Source organism: Adiantum capillus-veneris, chromosome 3, assembly GCF_014529385.1.
Source record: "Adiantum capillus-veneris isolate H3 chromosome 3, ASM1452938v2, whole genome shotgun sequence".
In the NCBI taxonomy this organism is placed as follows: domain Eukaryota; kingdom Viridiplantae; phylum Streptophyta; class Polypodiopsida; order Polypodiales; family Pteridaceae; genus Adiantum; species Adiantum capillus-veneris.
In genome coordinates, this window is record NC_140933.1 from 153,173,042 (window position 1) to 153,193,140 (window position 20,099).

A 20,099-nucleotide genomic window follows, 5' to 3' on the forward strand; every position below is an offset into this window, starting at 1 on the left:
TCCCAATATGGCCTTGAAGATACACCACTGTACGAGGTGCTGCCCCGTGATGATGCCAAGGATCTTCCAGTGGTCGATTCTGAGGGTCACCAATGTGATGAACCCAACAATGTGCACATTGTGGACACCTTGATAGATTTGCTTCCATGACATTGAACATCGGTGTTTCCCAAAATGAGGTAAAGCTGATTATGGTTGTGTTTTTGTCAGTTTTCTTGGTTGTCAATAATTATGGCTGGATCTTGAGGTTGTCACTAATCGCGGCTGTGCTTTTATCCGATGGGCTGATTATGGCTGTGTTTTTTGTTGGGCTAATCGTTCCAGGAACTTTGTGCAAGGACTCATAATGGAATATCGGCAAAAGTTGCCAATTCGGTCATCTACAAAGACAAGTGTTGTTATCAATGTCTCATCACCAAGCCATGAGACCCATGTATCTCTTAAGCTCACCATCGAGAATGGCCGAGTATTAGTTTCTCAGGAGGGGGGCGGTAGGGTGGTCACCACAAATATTGCGAAAGCCAGGTGATTTCATATCCCAGCTTTGCATTTTTAAAGAGTGTCGGTACTAATTCACATTATTCTAAGTCTTGCATGCTGGTCTTTTAGGCTTGCTTCTAATGCTAGCATCACATTCAATTCCGCAAGATTCAAACTGTTTACGAATGTAGATCAGCCCCTAGTCAATGCTATATTGCATGGAGAGGCTAGCTCTCGGACTATAGACTTGTTTGGCTAGTAAGACTCCTGTCTCCCTCTCTCTCTCTCTCTCTCTCTCTCTCTCTCTCTCTCTCTTTGCTGGCAAATTGTTCTATTTAATTATCTCCAGGGTTGTTGTTTGCATGCATGTGGATGGAACATGTTTTGCCGCCTTCTATTTTTAAGAAGGTTTGCTTTGTTGATGCTTTATGGTACACAATGTCTAGCCACCTTCTCGAGAAATTTCTCTCAACACAGTTTGCCAGCCTTGACTTGTTGGAAATGGTATTATTTTTTTGGCCACTAATTTGTAGGTATTGGTCACATCCAAGAAAGACACCATGAACGGCTTCAAGAATAAATACTCTTACTCACAGTTGTGATCTTCTTGGTTTAGGTACCATTGGTCATTGTTTGTTCTTTATGTTAATAGAGGTGCAAAGCTCCTTCGCTTGCTCGGAAAGAAGCACTATTTGCTGTATTTTGGCTCCTTACATCTCACAAGTCCGTTTGAGTGCCTTGACGCTATGCACATGTCAGTATTCTTGATACCTATGTATGAACATTCCTTTCTTCTACATGATCTCAAGCAACTAACCCATTTAATGTCATGAATGTTTTATAGTGGCCTTCGGAGCCTTGCTCAAGTGGTGGATGATACAGCCCTTCAGCGTGCCTTGGCTGATGAGTCACAGCTTGAGCTCAAGTTTGTGGATGCCCCCGCAACAGCCGAATAGCATTGATTGTGGATTTTATGTCATGAAATACATCAAGTACCTGACTAGCCAAGGCACACATCAAGTGCATTTTATGTGTATCTCTTGGAAGGTTTACAAACAACTGGGTTGTTTTGCAGGGAGCTTATTGTGGGAGGATTAGAGGAGAGGCCGCGAAGGAACTGGCTGACACGGAACTGGTTTCAGCACGACGAAGTATGCAACATGAAGCAGTAGCTCCATGATTGGTGTATGGAGTGCTTGTCCTCGATATAGGGTTATTGTGTCCCAGCTCTAATTAGGCTTAACAATATCAATGACTACGACAACTTGTATAAGCGACATAATATATGATTTGCTTTACATCTTGTGATTTTGGGTTTTCGGTTGTAATAGAAGCTTTGTGACTATGGCTATATGTATTTTTTTCTGAACTGATACTTTCCTTGCTGGTCTTTTACTGGTCTACTCTGGATCTCGCAAAGGTTTCACTCTAAAAATGCTATGGTTTAATGTTGGGATGTCATCCCAGATTATGTCTTGGTTGGGGATTTTATGGTTTAGGTTGCCTTCTCCCGGGCTGTCAGTTATATGCATTATGTTTGGAATATGGTCGTCGATTGAAAAGTGAAATTGAAATGTGTTCTCAGCAAGTTCTCATTTGTGCTGTCTCTAGCATTGTATCTCGAATATGGTCATTGATTACACGAACTGTGCCTTGACCAAGGTCATTGCTTGTAATTTCAAACTTTTTATTTCAATTCACAGTGCCCGGCTTTGTTGGTTATGGTTTGCGAATGCAGTTTGTAAATGTGAAATTGAAATGTGTTGAAGTCCTGGCCTTTGAATCTGTTGGTTATGGCATGCGGTTGTGTTCTCCGCAAGTGAGGTTGCAATCGTCTCCATATTTGAACTCACAAGTTATGGCCATTGTCGCCTCATTATGCGCCCATTTAAATTTTCTAGTTATATGCTAGATATGATCATTTGTGCTGTCTCTAGCATTATGTCTCGAATATGGTCAGCGTTTACGCGAACTGTGCCTTGACCAAGGTCATTGCCTGTGGTTTCAATTCACAGTGCTCGGCTTTGTTGGTTATGGTTATGCTTTAAAGGTTATGGTTTGCGAATGCAGTCTATAAAGGTGAAATTGAAACGTGTTGAATTCCTGACCTTTGAATCTGTTGGTTATGGCATGCGGTTGTGTTCTCCGCAAGTGAGGTTGCAAACGTCTCCATATTCGAACTCACAAGTTATGACCATTGTCACCTCATTATGCGTCCATTTAAATTTTCTAGTTATATGCTGGTTATGGTCATTTGTGCTGTCTCTAGCATTATGTCTCGAATATGGTCAGCGACTACGCGAACTGTGACTTGACCAAGGTCATTGCCTGTGGTTTCAAACTTTTTATTTCAATTCACAGTGCCCGACTTTGTTGGTTATGGTTATGCTTTGAAGGTTATGGTTTGTGAATGCATTCTGTAAAGGTAAAACTGAAATGTGTTGAAGTCCTGGCCTTTGAATATGTTGGTTAGGGCTTTGGTATGCAACAAGGTTATAGCATGCGGTTGTGTTCTCAGCAAGTGAAGTTGCGACCATCGCCATCTTCGAGCACATTTGATTTTTCTAGTTAAGGTTGCTAAGTCTCAATATGTTGGTTATGATCATCATTTCTCTAGTCATTGGTTATGCTTTTCACATTCTTTATTTCAAGTCTTAAGTCTCTTATGCAAGTATTCCCAATAGATAGAGTTAGGGCTTTGGTCACTCTCCACGTTTATAGGTTATAATCATTACAGCCAGCATGGCGTCAGCCCTTGTCATTGGCTATGGTCACCGGAACTTGACCATGGTGGATTCGAACTTGTTTACGGCTATTGCCACCAAAATAACTTTGACTCCTCAATGCATGAGACATTGAGACTTTGGTCACTCTCCACGTTTGTAGGTTATAATCATTACAACCAGCATGGCATTAGCCCTTATCATTGGCTATGGTCACCGAAACTTGGCGGTGGATTCGAGCTTGTTTACGGCTATTGTCACCAACATAACCTTGACTCCTTAATGCATGAGACATTGAGACATGATGGATCGATTTGACACAACTCTACTCACTTGCCCAACAGTTTGGTACGGCCTCCGAAGCTAAGAGATGTCGATCTAAAAATTGATGCAATACGTGACCAGACATGGTACGCAGACCTTTAAATCCACAGATATCGATGCAATAAGAGAACTGGCATTAAAAGCTACAAATAACAACCCAAAAATCAATGCAAAAATTAATGTTCAACCTCCAAAACCATTCAGCCACAGAAACAACACTATTCATTCGCCCAAAAGTTTGGTACATAAGCATGCATTGAAAGCTACAAATATCAACCCAAAAATCTACGCAATAATTGCAATTTGCCATCAACCTCCAAACCCATCTCCACTACTTCAGCCTTAGACACAATCCTATTTATTTTCCCAAAAGTTTAGTATGTAAGCAGGTCTTAAAAGCTATAGACATTGATCCAAAAATTGATGCAATAAGTGACTGGGCATTGAAAGCTACAAATATCAACCCAAAAATTGATGCAACCTCCAAACCCATCTCCACTACTTCAACCTTAGACCCAACACTGCTCATTTGCCCAAAAGTTTGGTATGTAAGAAGGCCTCCAAACCTACAGATATCGATGCAAACATCAATGCAATAAACGACCATGCATTAAAAGCTCCAAATATTGATCCAAAAATTACTGCATTGTTAGTTGTCCACCAATTTGGTACGTAAGCAATCCTTGTCCGAAGAAAAGGAAAGACAAAAATTGTCAACATCCAGCAGGACTGCCTAGCAATGACCATTTAAGACAACACTACATCACTAAAACTCCCAGTCAAACTAGTATTAATACAAACACGCATTATGAAGAGCCACTTACAATCTTGGCTCGACGGCATAAACCACCGCATGTACTACTTTGTTATCCAATAGCAATATTTTTGAAGGGCAAAGAGTGGTAGCAGCCTCGCTTCTCATGTTATGAGAACCATTCGTTGCTGGGATGCAAGGACCCCATCAAGTATTGAGCTGTCCCCACATCGAATCGTAAACCTCCTCTCCTCCGTACCAAGATCTCCATGTACATATCTAACCACTTGCGCCCTCTGAATGACATCATTGAAGAGAGTAACATGTCGATTTAGAAGAGGAGACTCTGAACCAGCTGGGGCTTGCTCAAGTGTCAAGGGTAAGAGAGCATGGCATGTATGGCATGAGTGGATTTCTCTTGGATCAAGCAAAAGACTTTTGCTACAAAAATGGAAGTAGAACACTTGACGTCTCTTTTCGAAGTGTACTCGGCTCCTCCCTCACTGATGTTTGCACCTTAAAACACCAGTAGTCCTGGACTTTGGAGGGACAACTGAGACCAGCCCAGCTTCAACTCCACATCCATTGGCTTCTCGTGCCACACCAGGACCAAGCCGAGTTTGTGTTACATGTGCTTGGATCTATCTAATTGAGCCTGTTGCTGGCAAGTCGATGCACTTTGGGACAATAAGAGTGGAGAGGCAATCCCTTGAGTTGCACAACTGATTAAAGAGGATCAGTTTTAGGTCACTATCACATTGCCCCAACTATTCTTCAAAGCTTTGTAAAAGTCCTTTCAAGTCTGAGATGCATCCAAGAATCTGGTTATCAATAATGGCTACACCTTCCTCGGCCATGGTGGGTAGCTCGCTTGACATATCTTGGTCCCCCATCATTGCATCTTGCTCCCTTGCTTGAGCATTGGCCTCCCGAACCACATGGTTGAAGGCATGTATGCTATCAAGAACTGGGAAAATACATAGAAGTTGAGGAAAGTGCTTTTGAACTATTAGTCGGATTCCCTACTGATGCTTGCATTCTGAACCCCAGTCAGGTCAATCACAATAGCTGGATTGGACGCTCACATGATACCATTGGGTAGGAGATGACATGCTAGAATTTTGAACAGCAAAGTGCTTTTCTCTATCACTTGAAGGGTGGTAGGATCAGCCTCAAACCTTTTCAGAATCGCCTCACCACCTGCTAATCTGGATGTGTGCTGCTTGCTTGACCCAACTCGATTAAAATGGCCGAAATCAGCTGCCACAAGTTTATACACAAGAAGTTAGGAGTTGGCATATACAATAGAATACGATACTAGTTACAAACTCCAAAACCAATCGACTCTTACCAATCTCTTGCTATTGCTTAAAGAACTAAAGCAAGGTTCCTCCAATGTAGGTACCATGCAATGAATCACCCACAAGTGCATGCAAAAGGACAAGTACCGATCTATTTATCTTCGCATCAAGCAAAGTATACTTGATATATTGCCATAATCGTTCAACCAGGTTTGTAGTGTCCACATTCCCATGTACAAATAGACGCCCAAACTTTGGCCACCTTGTTCGCCACATGCATGTGCTGCCACACCAACCGTTTGTCACGTGATGCTGGATATTTTCATGCATTGAATATGTATTCAACAACTGTCTATATCCCAGATTAAAAATCTCCTCAATTGGTGCTTGCATTAGATTTGATAAGTGATTATAGACTTCAGCTCGCTTGTCCTTAGGGACCTATGAAATGATTTCAGTAAGTTGGTTATTAATATTGATAGCATCCCTTGACACACCAAAGGAACGGAAAGCTATGCAACAACTACAACAATCGCATACCTGCGGCAATAAGTTCTCCACCCATGCCTTCTTGACATGGAACCAGCATAGTAACACATGGCATGCAACTTGTTTTGGGTTGCCGGCTTCATCTTCTCTCCAGCAATGAGGATCCACATTGACCACCTTAAGAATTGCTTCCAACTCTTGTTGATTCTTGTCAATGACAATAGTTGCAGGGCGAATTTTTCCTAGCCTTGCAAAGATCAGCTTAAGGTCAACTCCAAAGCTAGTTTTTCGTGATTAGTGCCCACATCACTCGTGCATAACATCAGCCATATTGGCATCCCTACATCAATTTGGTTGGGCAAGACTGCAACATAAAGCAGTAACCCAAAGACATTTGTTTTGAATGTGCTATCCACTGCCCAAGAGTTATGACGAGAGAAACGAATAGCAATTTCAAGCATGTCCTCATCTTGAATGACAAGAATAAACGGTCTCTTGCATTCATCATCTGCCCTCGGGTTGTATGGTTGGACAAATATGACCTACAAGCAAGCGCATGCCTATGAACAAAAAAGCATGCAAAATGTGACCAGAAGTTGAGCTCTCAATGGTACCTTCTTCAAATCTTGCAAGCGAAGAGCTTCCGTAAGCATTGCAGTCCAATCATGCTCTGCATATTCTCCTACAGTAAGTCCAAGAGATGCAACATAATATAGATCTGCAAAGAATTACTTGTAAAACGATACAATTCAACCCTTGAGATGCTTTGGGAGAGAGTGAAATACCTTGTGTGCGCATCCGGTGTAGCAACATTCGCACTTCTTTTGGTATCATGAAGAACCGGTAGATCACACGATCAAGTGTAGATGCATGATTCATGTGAAGGTGTTCCTTTGACTTTGATATTTTTGCAACATGTGGGCAAGTGCCAATATCAAACATGTCCTTTGTGCAACATGCAATTACAGATGGATGCACTGGCAGGTGATAAAGGTCTGCACGAGAGCCAGGTACATGTCCCTCATGAGTACCTTGGACTTTGATAATCACCTTATCAAATTCTTCAAAGTGTTGGACCACCACCTTGAATCCACATCCTCACCTTTTGGATTTTCGATCTCGTCGCTTGTGTGCACCTTTTCGTTGAATGCTACCCCATCGATGACACATGTATTCTTGCACCCACTTGCTTTAATCCATGCTTCTTTGTTGATCTGCCTGACCAAGACAAGCCTTGTCTGATGCTTTATCATGATGTTTGCCAATTGTGGCTCCACTTGGGATAGGGTTGTCTCAATCGATGTGCTTGAAGTAGTAGCAGACCAGTTACAAGCAGGCCAAGAGGAGACATCATGGGAAATAGCTTTTTCTTCCAACTCATAACCACACGCAATTACCGAATCTCTTATGTAGTCATGAGATATCCCATGTTTTCTCTTGTCGATGCACCATTTGGTCTTGATTGCGTTAATAGTGGCAACCACTCCCAAGTGTTTTTCATGCCTTGAGGGACAATGGGCTGCACGTACAATGTGCGCCCAATCTTCTATGTATGCGATTTTTAGGCCTGATGATTTCAGCTGCAAGTAGAGTTGTTGTGAGGTGGCAATTGGGCAAAGGGAGAGATCATCTCTCATTCTATTCCACCTCTTTAGATTCATCATCCCTCTCACATCATGTGCTTTTAGAATTGAGAGCGACATTGTGACTGTCCCATCCAAATTATTCACCATTAAGGAGTACATCTTCTCATCAAATGAGAAGAATGTGTTTGATAAGTATTGGAATGCATCTAAGGAATCCCCCAAATCTTCAACATCAAGCAATGGATCCATACAAACATCCATCTCATCCCAAAGAGAATGGTGTTCCAAAAAGCCATATTGATCCAGATCATCATCGCTTGATTCGCCCTCCGTAGTAGTCGCAAAACCAAGGTAATCTTTAAACGAAAGATTGGCTGCATTGCTGGCTTGATGCACCTGTAGGAGCATAACAATGCAAGCCTGACGATTTTAACCCCTTGCAGGCAACCCAACTAACCCAACTTGCTGATATTAAACATGCACAAATTAGTGAGACTTTGGTAGACAAAGAGACATGCAAAATAGTGGAGACATTAGATGCTTATTGCAACGCACACACAAGGGAGAGACATTTGTAGACAAAAAGATCAAAATAGAACCTGGTTGACATGCCCATCGGACTCCATTGCGTGTAGCCTATCAAAGGCACTTTTTTCTGTTCTTTCTCAAACCCTAAACAAGCACCCAGATGGTGCCCCTCCCAAGCCCTAAACTTAATGGCTATTACTCAGGAGCATCATCAGCCTTACTGGACAACCCTCTCTTTGACAGGCACACTTTGCATCCAGCCCCATATTCTGCAACAAGCAAGAAGGGTGGTCCTACACCAGAAGCAGGAGTGTACAAGATGCATGATCTGCAACAAGCAAGGGTGGTCCTGCACCAGAAGCAGGTGTGCATAGCATTCGCAATTTCAAAAATGTGCCCCGCACCCAACGCAAATCCAAATTTTTTCCAGCTCAGCCACAATTCGAACAGCTCAGCCCCGCCACGCCACCCAGCCACGCCACATCTGCAGGCTTGTCCACGTTTACAAAATTTGACTTCGTTTACTTTTTATGCTGACGTGGAGCGCCGAGATCCCCTCTCCCTTCGCGCTCGGCTTCCTTGCCTTTGATCCCACCACTCGCCCTTCACTTAAGACCCCGTGTAAGTTAGTCCTGAAGGGGGGGGGAGGGGGACTCAGAACTAAGTGGCACGGGCATTGGGGGGGGATAACTATTTTTAGACCATCGGTGTTGTCTTTCCCAAAAGGTCTAATCACCTTCTCTCTTACGATTACCCTCCTCGTGTGGGGAGCACCCCCTCAGCACTAAAGGGCACGGGGCCAAGTGCCACATGGGATCAACGGCTGTTGATCTTCGTGTGGATCTCAAGGCGGATGTGTGGTTCACAATAAAGCATGACCCCCCATGCACCCCACGATTCAAACCCGGGACCTCCCACACGCGAGGTTTATGCCCTATCCACCTCACCCGCACGCACATTGTGACCACTATGGGAGACTTAAGCATAATAAATAAACTCAAACATCATTGCAGTTTTTGTCCGAGTTTACTTTTCGATGATCTAACGGTCTGCGATCTCTCGATGTCCGTGTTTCCATTCGCGCGCCTACGATCCCATGACTGGACCTTCATATAATACCCCGTGCCCTTTAGTGATGAGGAGAGCACCCTCTCTTTTTCAAAAGATCTAATCACCCTCTCTCTTACGATTATCCCCTCGTGTGGGGAGCATCTATGGCACAATCGGCATAGTTACAAAAGGCCTTGCATAGTTGCATATAAGATAAATAATTGGTGCACATGTGACCATGCATGAGGTACAATAATGTTAAAAAGCAATTGATTACTATGCATCATATGACCACTCCCTAAGAGCCCCATCCCACCTAGCTCTTTGCAAGGGCTTCATGCACTACATCACACAAAAAACGTCCAACACATCGAGGGGCAAGCAACATGCGATGTAGCCATTGGAAAAAGTAGCATGTTTTTGGATTTTTACGGCGCAAGCTTTTAACAACCAGGTATAAGAGGTCACACAAGTGTGTGTGTGTGTGTGTGTAACCAATTGATTTTGTAAAGAAATGCAAGGCTCGGATGCATAAAGTGAGGCAAAGGTTTAGGTCATAAGGCTTGGAGGTTGTAGGTGTGACTACTCTGAGCGCTTCCAATGCATGCTTTATTCGATTGCTATTGTACGCACTCCATGCGCTAGGTTGAACGAGGATCTAAAATACATGCTTTGGTGGAGAGGACGCAAAATGTCTCCCTCTCTCTCTCTCTCTCTCTCTCCCCCCCCCCCCCTCCCCCAAAACAAAAAAAAAAACCCCACAAAACAAAAAACAAACAAAAATTGCTACATTTTGGTGTGTGCAAACTGCCTCCCCTCCATCCCAGAAGTCAATATGTTAAGACATAATTTGGAATATAAATCTACAAAAACTCTCAACCTAGTACATTTGTTTGCAAAATACATTGTTTGAATATTGAAACTACACATCCATAAGGTAGGTGCCACATTCTTAGACAAATGAAAAGAGTGTGAGTTATAGAAATAAGCTTTTTTTCAAACCAAAAGAACTTCGAACTCACAAAGATTTACTGCTGCTACTAAGCGAGCACTGTAATTCTTGAAATGACTTTTAGTTTTGATGGCTAAAAGATCTAATAAGGTGGCCAAAACGTCTTTTTTTAGTCTCATTAGGGAGAATCAACCCAGATTCTCACCTGAGTTGAGGTGAAAAAATGGCAAGGTGCCACATGGAAGGAAGAGAGAGAGAGAGAGAGAGAGAGAGAGAGAGATTTTAACGTGTCGGCAAAGGTAGATTGTTCCTAGGTCTCTGTCAGTTGCGTGAACTCTTGCTTCGGTTGGATGACCACTGTAGCGAGTTTGGTTGCGAGGTTAGCAGCGGCGAGTGAAGCGAGCCAGAGGCGGGAGGAACTGTTACAATGCAGGCACATACACATTGGCCTATGTGCGCACGTGTGTGTGTGTGGGGCAGTGGACGGGGCCCGCTCTGTAGAGTCCAAGTGTGTACAGTGGTGGTGAAATCAAGGGGGACTGGTTTGCTTTGAAATCAAGAGGGGAAGCGATGGTCTCTCTCTCTCTCTCTCTCTTTGTCTCTCTCTTTACACATTGTTCACTATATCAACTCCCTATGGTCACAACAAGCTCAATATCACTAACTCTAATTTCCTAGCTACTCTATGATAGGACCCCTTGCCAACCTTAGCTAGGCAACCTAAACTAACCTAGTTACGACTTACCAAGGGATTTTGGTATAAATAAAAAAAATCGGGCTTGTCTGACTGTGGCTTTCTCTATAACTGGCAAAAGCCAACTTGCCGAAACAGAATTTCTGTTTTGCAGTACAGACAACGCGTTGCAACAGCGCTTCTCCCACCATTTTCTGTGGCTGGTCCATGCTCTGACTTGGTGGTCCCGCAATATCGAGTGGCGGTTGCTCACTGCGTCGGTTTCTTTCTGCTCCACCATGTCTGACGCGGACTCAATGGGGTGTATCTTACTCTGTGTGGAGGAGGGTAACCTACCTGGCTATAAAATGTGAGCCTCAGGCTCACTTAGCTTTCATTCAGTTTTTTGCTCTGTACTTCTTGTTTGCTGCGTACTGTTTTCGTATTTCCCACAAGCATATTACAACCACCACTGATGGCTCCTCACAAAAAGGCAGTTGCCGAACCTTCTGAGGTAAGATGCACATCATATTTGGTTTGGCATTACTGGTATGGTAGATATTTTGAAAGAGATAATTCTACAAGGTACTTGAGTAGAAAGCTTAGATACGGTTGGTTTTAACTACTGTTTTGTATTATCAGAGCTAATCACTAATGGTTTGCCTGCATAGAAGTAACTGGCTTCGGTATGGGTCTGTAGTTGGCAAAATCTTTAAAGGGCTTTTATATATTTGTTCTTGGGTTGGCCTTTCTTTCTCACAGTACAAAGCCTTGACATGGCTTGTTTTCCTGACTCACACATAAACATTGTCCTCAATAAGTTGTTTGACTGGATATAGCTGTCTAGCTCTATACTGCTAAAAATGGTCAGAATAGGATGATTAGTTACCTACACTACCTCCTCTGATGGCTCATAACACTTCAAGTGGGTAGAAAGGTCAAGCCTTCTATAATCTGATTACGGGTTGGTTTGGTTCCTGGCACTAACATCCGACTATAGATTCTTATCTTTTCTCTGGTTACATAACTGTATATTTCATAATAACTTTGTTGGTCCTCATAACTGATTCAGGACAACATGCTAAAAATAGTTTTTTTTAATAAAAACACTAACACTATCTGTTTGATTGCATAAACTTTGAAATATCTGGCTGGACACCAGTGGGGCTAATAGATTACTGAACTGTGACGTAATATGACTTCCATATGTGGTCTGAATTTGGTATGGTTATGGATATCTAACAGGCAGCAGACAGCCTCTGCTTTTTCTTATCTTTCTTACAGCAGGCTCTGGCTATTATCTGTGATAATGGAAATCCTTCAAAACTATTGAGGTTTCTAAAAAGGACTTTACCTTGAAACTGGGTTGCAGTAAACGGTAAGATACGTATGGTATTTGAGAGTGCTCTTGGAAATATGTAGCACAGCTCTATTATCTCACATTTTTTTTAGTAGTAAACTAGAATATAGACTAACTTACTGGTTTATTTTTTGATGGATGGTAACAAAAACAAGCTTGGGTTTGGGTTGTATGTATAATCACACACCTTTACTGACCTCTGACTTAGGCCGGGTGACTATGCTACTGCAAATATCATGAGTATGTCTTTGTACTTATGCATACTCCTTTCTATTGATTCACAGCACAGTGGTAAGCTGGGAATGCTGAACCTGGTACAGGCTGGATTGGGTTGTTTTTCTGGGAACAAACACCCGGATTCTTTCTTTTTCCTTTCTTATGCTACAACACCTATTGTTCTAGTCTGACCTTTTTCTTGCTTTAGCTGGTTCATGACAGCAGGACACAGGTTCTTTTGGAACTATACTAACTTTCTCTGATCTTTTGCATAAAACAACTGAACTATTTAGACTTACCAACAAGGGGGTTACTACACCTTTGCCCTGCGACTTAGTAAAGTTCACATAAGAGAATGCTTTCTTGTTTGGCTGAAGGTATCTGACTCCGGATACCAGACAACGGCTGTTGGTCATTTTAGTTTTTGTATAAAATTTTGTTTATTCTTGAGATTAGAGGAAAGCGTGGAAAGGATTAGCACACACTTATATACAGAGTTGAGATAACTCTGGTAAAACAACCCTTTGCTATTTAACATAGTTTTAACATGTTGTATCATAGATTGCTAAGTAGTAGCCTGCTGTTTTGGGATGTCCGTATCTGCCATATCTCAACAAAGAACTGACATTCTGCTGGACAGGGTTTAAGAATGCTGAGTGTAACTGGGGACTAATGAGTTGGAATGAGGAGATTCCTAAGAGGACTTTTTTTTCACTTATCACCCTTTAAAAAAAAAAAACACAAACAACATTTTTTTCTTCTTATGTTTGCTACCTTGGTGACATGGATGACAACTAGATCACCCTAGTTACCTGCAATGCTGTTTGGAAGCTAACCGCTAGGTTGTTTTCTTACTCTGGATGCAGGTAAGGGTGCTCTCTCCTTGGCTGCTGATTGAAAAGAAGACATGCTTTCCTTGTTACGGTCTACCTTTTATAGGACCTAATTTTACTTTTCTCGGCCTGTAACTTTGATGTATATTTTTGGATAGACTGTCCAATGAATACATGACTGTCACTAAAACTGTAGTCTATGGTCTTTGATGGATGTCTAATGTGCTATGTATATTGTTTAAAATTACAACTCTCTCTCCCTACGCACATGGGTGCTCTTAGGCCAATTTTTGACCTCAGACACCAAGACCATTTCTACAGTATTCTTGACCTTAGAGGAGATGGCTTATAGTTATATCTTCTAAGGCTGGGGGTTTACCACACAACTGTTATGACCTTTGTCTTGGTTGGTTTGAAGTTGGTGTACCTACCTCTATCGTTTTTCAGGCTTTACTTAACTAAATTTATTGTATGCTACTTCAGATTATTCCTATATCCTTGGCTTTTGAACCCTCCACTCTACCCTCTTCTCCGGCTTCCCTTCTCGTGATTAAACTAATCCGAGATCCCTCAGTCATTTCCCTCCTAAATCTCTATTCTAAAGTGACGGAGACACATGACTCCATCATGAATGTGCTGACTTTTAACGACTGGGTGTTGATCCTTGCCAATCTAGTTGTGGATTCGAAGGAAGGTTTGATCCATCTTCAGAAGTTAGCTTCTAACCTCTCTGCTATTGAATCAAGTCATAAAGCAGATCTGTTGGAGTTTTCAACTAAAGGAGCTAACCTCTCCAACTTTATCAGGAAACTCTGTGGCCTTACCTCTTGCTTTGCCACCACTAAATCATTTGATCCTGCTAAGGTTCCTAAAGGCCTTTTTTGCAGGGATGACGCGGATTTGGAAGCAGTTAAAATCTTTCAACAGGGACTTAGCTCATCAAGTGAGACCTCGTTACTTGAGCTAGTTCCGAAGGTTTCCAAGTGCTTTCCCTTCCTCCCACCTAGGCAGATCGCCATTGAAGGAATCGAACTTGACCATCAGCTATGGGAACTTCAGAACAAAGCTTTTGTTGCACCCATCTCGATTGAAACTTGGGTATTCCTTGCAGCTCTACCAGCCTCTACTAGTGAAGACTGTCGCCTAGAAACCCTCAAAGGGATTCAATTCTTGGATAAAGGTGATGTTATAAAAGCCCCTTTTAGTATGCATTTCTTGGATTCTAGGAAATGTGCAGCTATGTCTGGCATTTATGTTAGAACCAAGGGAACGATGAACTTTTCAAAGCAAAGTAGTGAGTTCTACTCGGAGTCAATTTGGAACATCTACCGACCCTACATCAAGTGCGCCTGCAAAGCTCTGGATGCTAAAGCTGATTGTGAAAGTAATATTCTTTGGTTTGATCATGCAATCTGGTTCTTACTCAACCATCTGGAAGACCTCTTTCCTTCTCGAACAGATGAGCACTTCCTCCCTATGATCTGTTCTTGGTCACTAAAACTGTTCTTGGATGTCTAATGTGCTATGTACATTGTTTAAAATTACAACTCTCTCCCTACGCACATGGGTGCTCTTAGGCCAATTTTTGACCTCAGACACCAAGACCATTTCTACAGTATTCTTGACCTTAGAGGAGATGGCTTATAGTTATATCTTCTAAGGCTAGGGGTTTACCACACAACTGTTATGACCTTTGTCTGCATTGGTTTGAAGTTGGTGTACCTACCTCTATCTTTTTTCAGACTTTACTTAACTAAATTTATTGTATGCTACTTCAGATTATTCCTATATCCTTGGCTTTTGAACCCTCCACTCTACCCTTTTCTTCGGCTTCCCTTCTCGTGATTAAACTAATCCGAGATCCCTCAGTCATTTCCCTCCTAAATCTCTATTCTAAAGTGACGGAGACACATGACTCCATCATGAATGTGCTGACTTTTAACGACTGGGTGTTGATCCTTGCCAATCTAGTTGTGGATTCGAAGGAAGGTTTGATCCATCTTCAGAAGTTAGCTTCTAACCTCTCTTCTATTGAATCAAGTCATAAAGCAGATCTGTTGGAGTTTTCAACTAAAGGAGCTAACCTCTCCAACTTTATCAGGAAACTCTGTGGCCTTACCTCTTGCTTTGCCACCACTAAATCATTTGATCCTGCTAAGGCTCCTAAAGGCCTTTTTTGCAAGGATGATGCGGCTTTGGAAGCAGTTAAAAGCTTTCAACAGGGACTTAGCTCATCAAGTGAGACCTCGTTACTTGAGCTAGTTCCGAAGGTTTCCAAGTGCTTTCCCTTCCTCCCACCTAGGCAGATCGCCATTGAAGGAATCGAACTTGACCATCAGCTATGGGAACTTCAGAACAAAGCTTTTGTTGCACCCATCTCGATTGAAACTTGGGTATTCCTTGCAGCTCTACCAGCCTCTACTAGTGAAGACTGTCGCCTAGAAACCCTCAAAGGGATTCAATTCTTGGATAAAGGTGATGTTATAAAAGCCCCTTTTAGTATGCATTTCTTGGATTCTAGGAAATGTGCAGCTATGTCTGGCATTTATGTTAGAACCAAGGGAACGATGAACTTTTCAAAGCAAAGTAGTGAGTTCTACTCGGAGTCAATTTGGAACATCTACCGACCCTACATCAAGTGCGCCTGCAAAGCTCTGGATGCTAAAGCTGATTGTGAAAGTAATATTCTTTGGTTTGATCATGCAATCTGGTTCTTACTCAACCATCTGGAAGACCTCTTTCCTTCTCGAACAGATGAGCACTTCCTCCCTATGATCTGTTCTTGGTCACTAAAACTGTTCTTGGATGTCTAATGTGCTATGTACATTGTTTAAAATTAGAACTCTCTCCCTACGCACATGGGTGCTCTTAGGCCAATTTTTGACCTCAGACACCAAGACCATTTCTACAGTATTCTTGACCTTAGAGGAGATGGCTTATAGTTATATCTTCTAAGGCTAGGGGTTTACCACACAACTGTTATGACCTTTGTCTGCATTGGTTTGAAGTTGGTGTACCTACCTCTATCTTTTTTCAGACTTTACTTAACTAAATTTATTGTATGCTACTTCAGATTATTCCTATATCCTTGGCTTTTGAACCCTCCACTCTACCCTTTTCTTCGGCTTCCCTTCTCGTGATTAAACTAATTCGAGATCCCTCAGCCATTTCCCTCCTAAATCTCTATTCTAAAGTGATGGAGACACATGACTCCATCATGAATGTGCTGACTTTTAACGACTGGGTGCTGATCCTTGCCAATCTAGTTGCGGATTTGAAGGAAGGTTTGATCCATCTTCAGAAGTTAGCTTCTAACCTCTCTTCTATTGAATCAAGTCATAAAGCAGATCTGTTGGAGTTTTCAACTAAAGGAGCTAACCTCTCCAACTTTATCAGGAAACTCTGTGACCTTACCTCTTGCTTTGCCACCACTAAATCATTTGATCCTGCTAAGGCTCCTAAAGGCCTTTTTTGCAAGGATGATGCGGCTTTGGAAGCAGTTAAAAGCTTTCAACAGGGACTTAGCTCATCAAGTGAGACCTTCTTACTTGAGCTAGTTCCGAAGGTTTCCAAGTGCTTTCCCTTCCTCCCACCTAGGCAGATCGCCATTGAAGGAATCGAACTTGACCATCAGCTATGGGAACTTCAGAACAAAGCTTTTGTTGCACCCATCTCGATTGAAACCTGGGTATTCCTTGCAGCTCTACCAGCCTCTACTAGTGAAGACTGTTGCCTAGAAACCCTCAAAGGGAGTCAATTCTTGGATAAAGGTGATGTTATAAAAGCCCCTTTTAGTATGCATTTCTTGGATTCTAGGAAATGTGCAGCTATGTCTGGCATTTATGTTAGAACCAAGGGAACGATGACCTTTTCAAAGCAAAGCAGTGAGTTCTACTCGGAGTCAATTTGGAACATTTACCGACCCTACATCAAGTGCGTATGCAAAGCTCTGGATGCTAAAGCTGATTGTGAAAGTAATATTCTTTGGTTTGATCATGCAATCTGGTTCTTACTCAACCATCTGGAAGACCTCTTTCCTTCTTGAACAGAGGAGCACTTCCTCCCTATGATCTGTTCTTGGCTTGGAGACCAAGCCAAGGAAGCCGTGCGAGCACAAATCGCCTATCTCCACACATGGATGACAACTAGATCACCCTAGTTACCTGCAATGCTGTTTGGAAGCTAACCGCTAGGTTGTTTTATTACTGTGGATGCAGGTAAGGGTGGTCTCTCCTTGGCTTCTGATTGAAAAGAAGACATGCTGTCCTTGTTATTGTCTACCTTTTACAGGACCTAATTTTACTTTTCTCGGCCTGTAACTTTGATGTATATTTTTGGATAGACTGTCCAATGAGTACATGACTGTCACTAAAACTGTAGTCTATGGTCTTTGATGGATGTCTAATGTGCTATGTATATTGTTTAAAATTAGATCTCTCTCTCTCTCTCTCTCTCTCTCTCTCTCTCTCTCTCTCTCTCTCTCTCTCTCTCTCTCTCTCTCTCTCTCTCTCGCGCGCGCGCGCGTGCACACGTGCGTGTTTGTGTGGAGCGAAGATGCAGCAGGGGATGGTGGGCGAAGGGGATGCCTTGGGCTTCGAATGGCACCAACGACATAGCAGGGCATAGCCGGGGAAGAGGGGATGGGAGAATGGAGTCCAATCATTTCTTCCTTCAGTGTAAAAGATTCCAAAGTGAATCGAATCAGCATAATTAATTGAGTTTTGAGATTTTAGAGCCAGTAGGTGTTCTAAAATAGTAGGTCCCCAAAACGTTGTTTTTAAGGAAACCCATTAATTAGTTTAGGGGGGGAACGAAGGAAAAGGGAAGGGTGAGGAGAAAGAAAGAAAAAGAAAGGGGGGGGGGGGGGGGGAGTATTGTTTTTTTTTAATGCTTAAGGGGACCCCAAAGGGTAGCGTAAACATATAGCCTAGTGGTTAAGCTTGAGCCTTATTCTCCTACATGATGAGGTCAAATCCTACCCATTAGGAATGGTTTTAAATCATCACTGGATTGGAGATGCTAAACCATATTGGGAAGATTCTTTGTTCTTATTTTTGGTGTGGCCTTTATGAGCCATTGGTTACAAGGTTCTAGATAAGTCACGTCTTGTTTTTGTGACGTGACTTTGATCTGACAGGTGACTATTTCTCATTGAAGTAGTACAATATAAGGCATTGAGGACAGAGTTGTCCAAGATGATGCAAATGAGAGTTGATTTGCAAGTAGATGTGTCTCCCACCTTTTGAAACTTGGAATTCGTAATGCATCCAGAACCATTGGGAGGCATGCTATATAGTTTTTGTGAACCTTTTTGGCTTTCTAAAAGAAGCGTTCGAGGAGAGTTGAGTTAGGCATACTTTCAATGTTTTGAATGATGATTGAGACTTATTTTAAATGTTACTTTGGTTTTAAAATATTAAATGGATTTTTCTATTTCATGTTTTATTTCACATCCTCACATGGCTTGACTGTTCTTGCATTTTATTCTTTTAGAATGCTAAAATAAAACTTTCACCTTGCATAATTTGATAAAATATCAAATGGATTTTATATTTCACCTTTCATTTCACATCCTCATATGGCTTGACTTCTTTTGCATGCTATATATATATATATATATATATATATATATATATATATATATATATATATATATTTGTATGTGTGTGTACACACACAGATACACATAAAAATATATTGATATATATTTATATGTGTGTATAAATAAATAAATAAATATATATATTTTAATGAACAAACCATGGTTAAGAGAACAAAAATTAGTGAAATATGTGAGAACTTAGTTCAAAAATCTTACAAATCTAAAAAATTATGCTAGTATTTTTTGTTTGCTCTTTGAGAGGAGGAAACTTGATCACTTAATAAAAGAGACATTTCAGAACAATGCTTCGTCTTATATAATTCTAGTTAAATCAACCTTATGATTTTATCACTTTTTTATTGTTTTAGAAAGCCATTGTGACCCTCTCACTTTTTTTTCATAAAGCACAATTTTAACACTAGGTTGGTAACCTAACAGGACATAAAAGTGTCCTTTCAGGGTTTCGAAAAAAACCTCCAAAACCATAGTAGATCCACTCATTTTGTAAAATCCTTTCATGAGGTTATAGTTCAAGGCATACTACACATGGAAAAAATAAGAAACTTGTAAAATTTCTCATCTTTTGGTCACACCAAGCCTCCAAAGTTGATGGACCAGTACATTTTCATCAAAACAGCCATTTCTTACGTTTTGTTGCATAAAAATAAGATTATGGATTTTTGTAGGACTTGAGATAAATTCCCTAGTTAACTTCAATGGGTTGGTGATCAAAACATATGATTGCTTCTCACTCACTATTTTTTATTTTGCCAAAAGAAATAGGTACAAAAAAGCTGGATTTTTACCATTCTGCAAACCTATCATCAAAGTTTCTATAGCCACGCTCAATACAATTAATATATACATGTTTTCTTAGTTCCCTATTTTCCTTTAGGTTTATAAGGAGCCATGGAGCATGTCAAAATAATAATACATCTCTTACCAAGGGGAATCTTGGGGACAAAGATGAAGTGCTAAATACAGCAAACATGAAAAAATTGGGTTCAACATTATGAGTTGTAGAATCCCATAGAAACTATTCAATATTTAGCCAAATTTGATCCTTATGACTAGATATGGTTACTACCTACAAAATGGATGTAGTTGTCACAAGAAACTAACAATATTGAAAAAGCTATACTTGATATACTTGAATGTTTCGTTTTCTTCTATAATTGAAAAAATCAACCATCGTTGTCTACTATGCAAAATAGGGTATTAGGTGCCT

The 20,099-nt window shown here is 41.3% G+C and overlaps 1 protein-coding gene and 2 pseudogenes across 4 annotated transcripts in view; 1 reads left to right on the plus strand and 2 right to left on the minus strand.

Moving 5' to 3' along the window:
- The window catches only part of LOC147461972 (uncharacterized), a 32,609-nt gene extending 30,726 nt beyond the window's left edge, over window positions 1–1,883 (plus strand). For 2 of the 4 annotated variants that reach the window (XM_086509433.1, XM_086509432.1), the window contains exons 4-7: window positions 325–525; window positions 1,097–1,234; window positions 1,325–1,472; window positions 1,556–1,883. In XM_086509433.1, coding sequence (XP_086365559.1) covers window positions 347–525; window positions 1,097–1,234; window positions 1,325–1,436 — 429 coding nt within the window. In that variant the 5' untranslated portion in view covers window positions 325–346 and the 3' untranslated portion in view covers window positions 1,437–1,472; window positions 1,556–1,883. Of the gene's footprint in view, window positions 1–2; window positions 180–324; window positions 526–1,096; window positions 1,235–1,324; window positions 1,473–1,555 lie in introns of those variants that run through there. The other 2 variants (XM_086509434.1, XM_086509431.1) reach the window with 2 other exon arrangements.
- A 2,562-nt stretch (window positions 1,884–4,445) lies between these two features.
- On the minus strand, window positions 4,446–5,393 carry LOC147461976 (uncharacterized; annotated as a pseudogene).
- Window positions 5,394–6,411: 1,018 nt separating this feature from the next.
- LOC147461977 (uncharacterized) lies at window positions 6,412–8,065 on the minus strand (annotated as a pseudogene).
- Window positions 8,066–20,099: the final 12,034 nt, after the last annotated feature.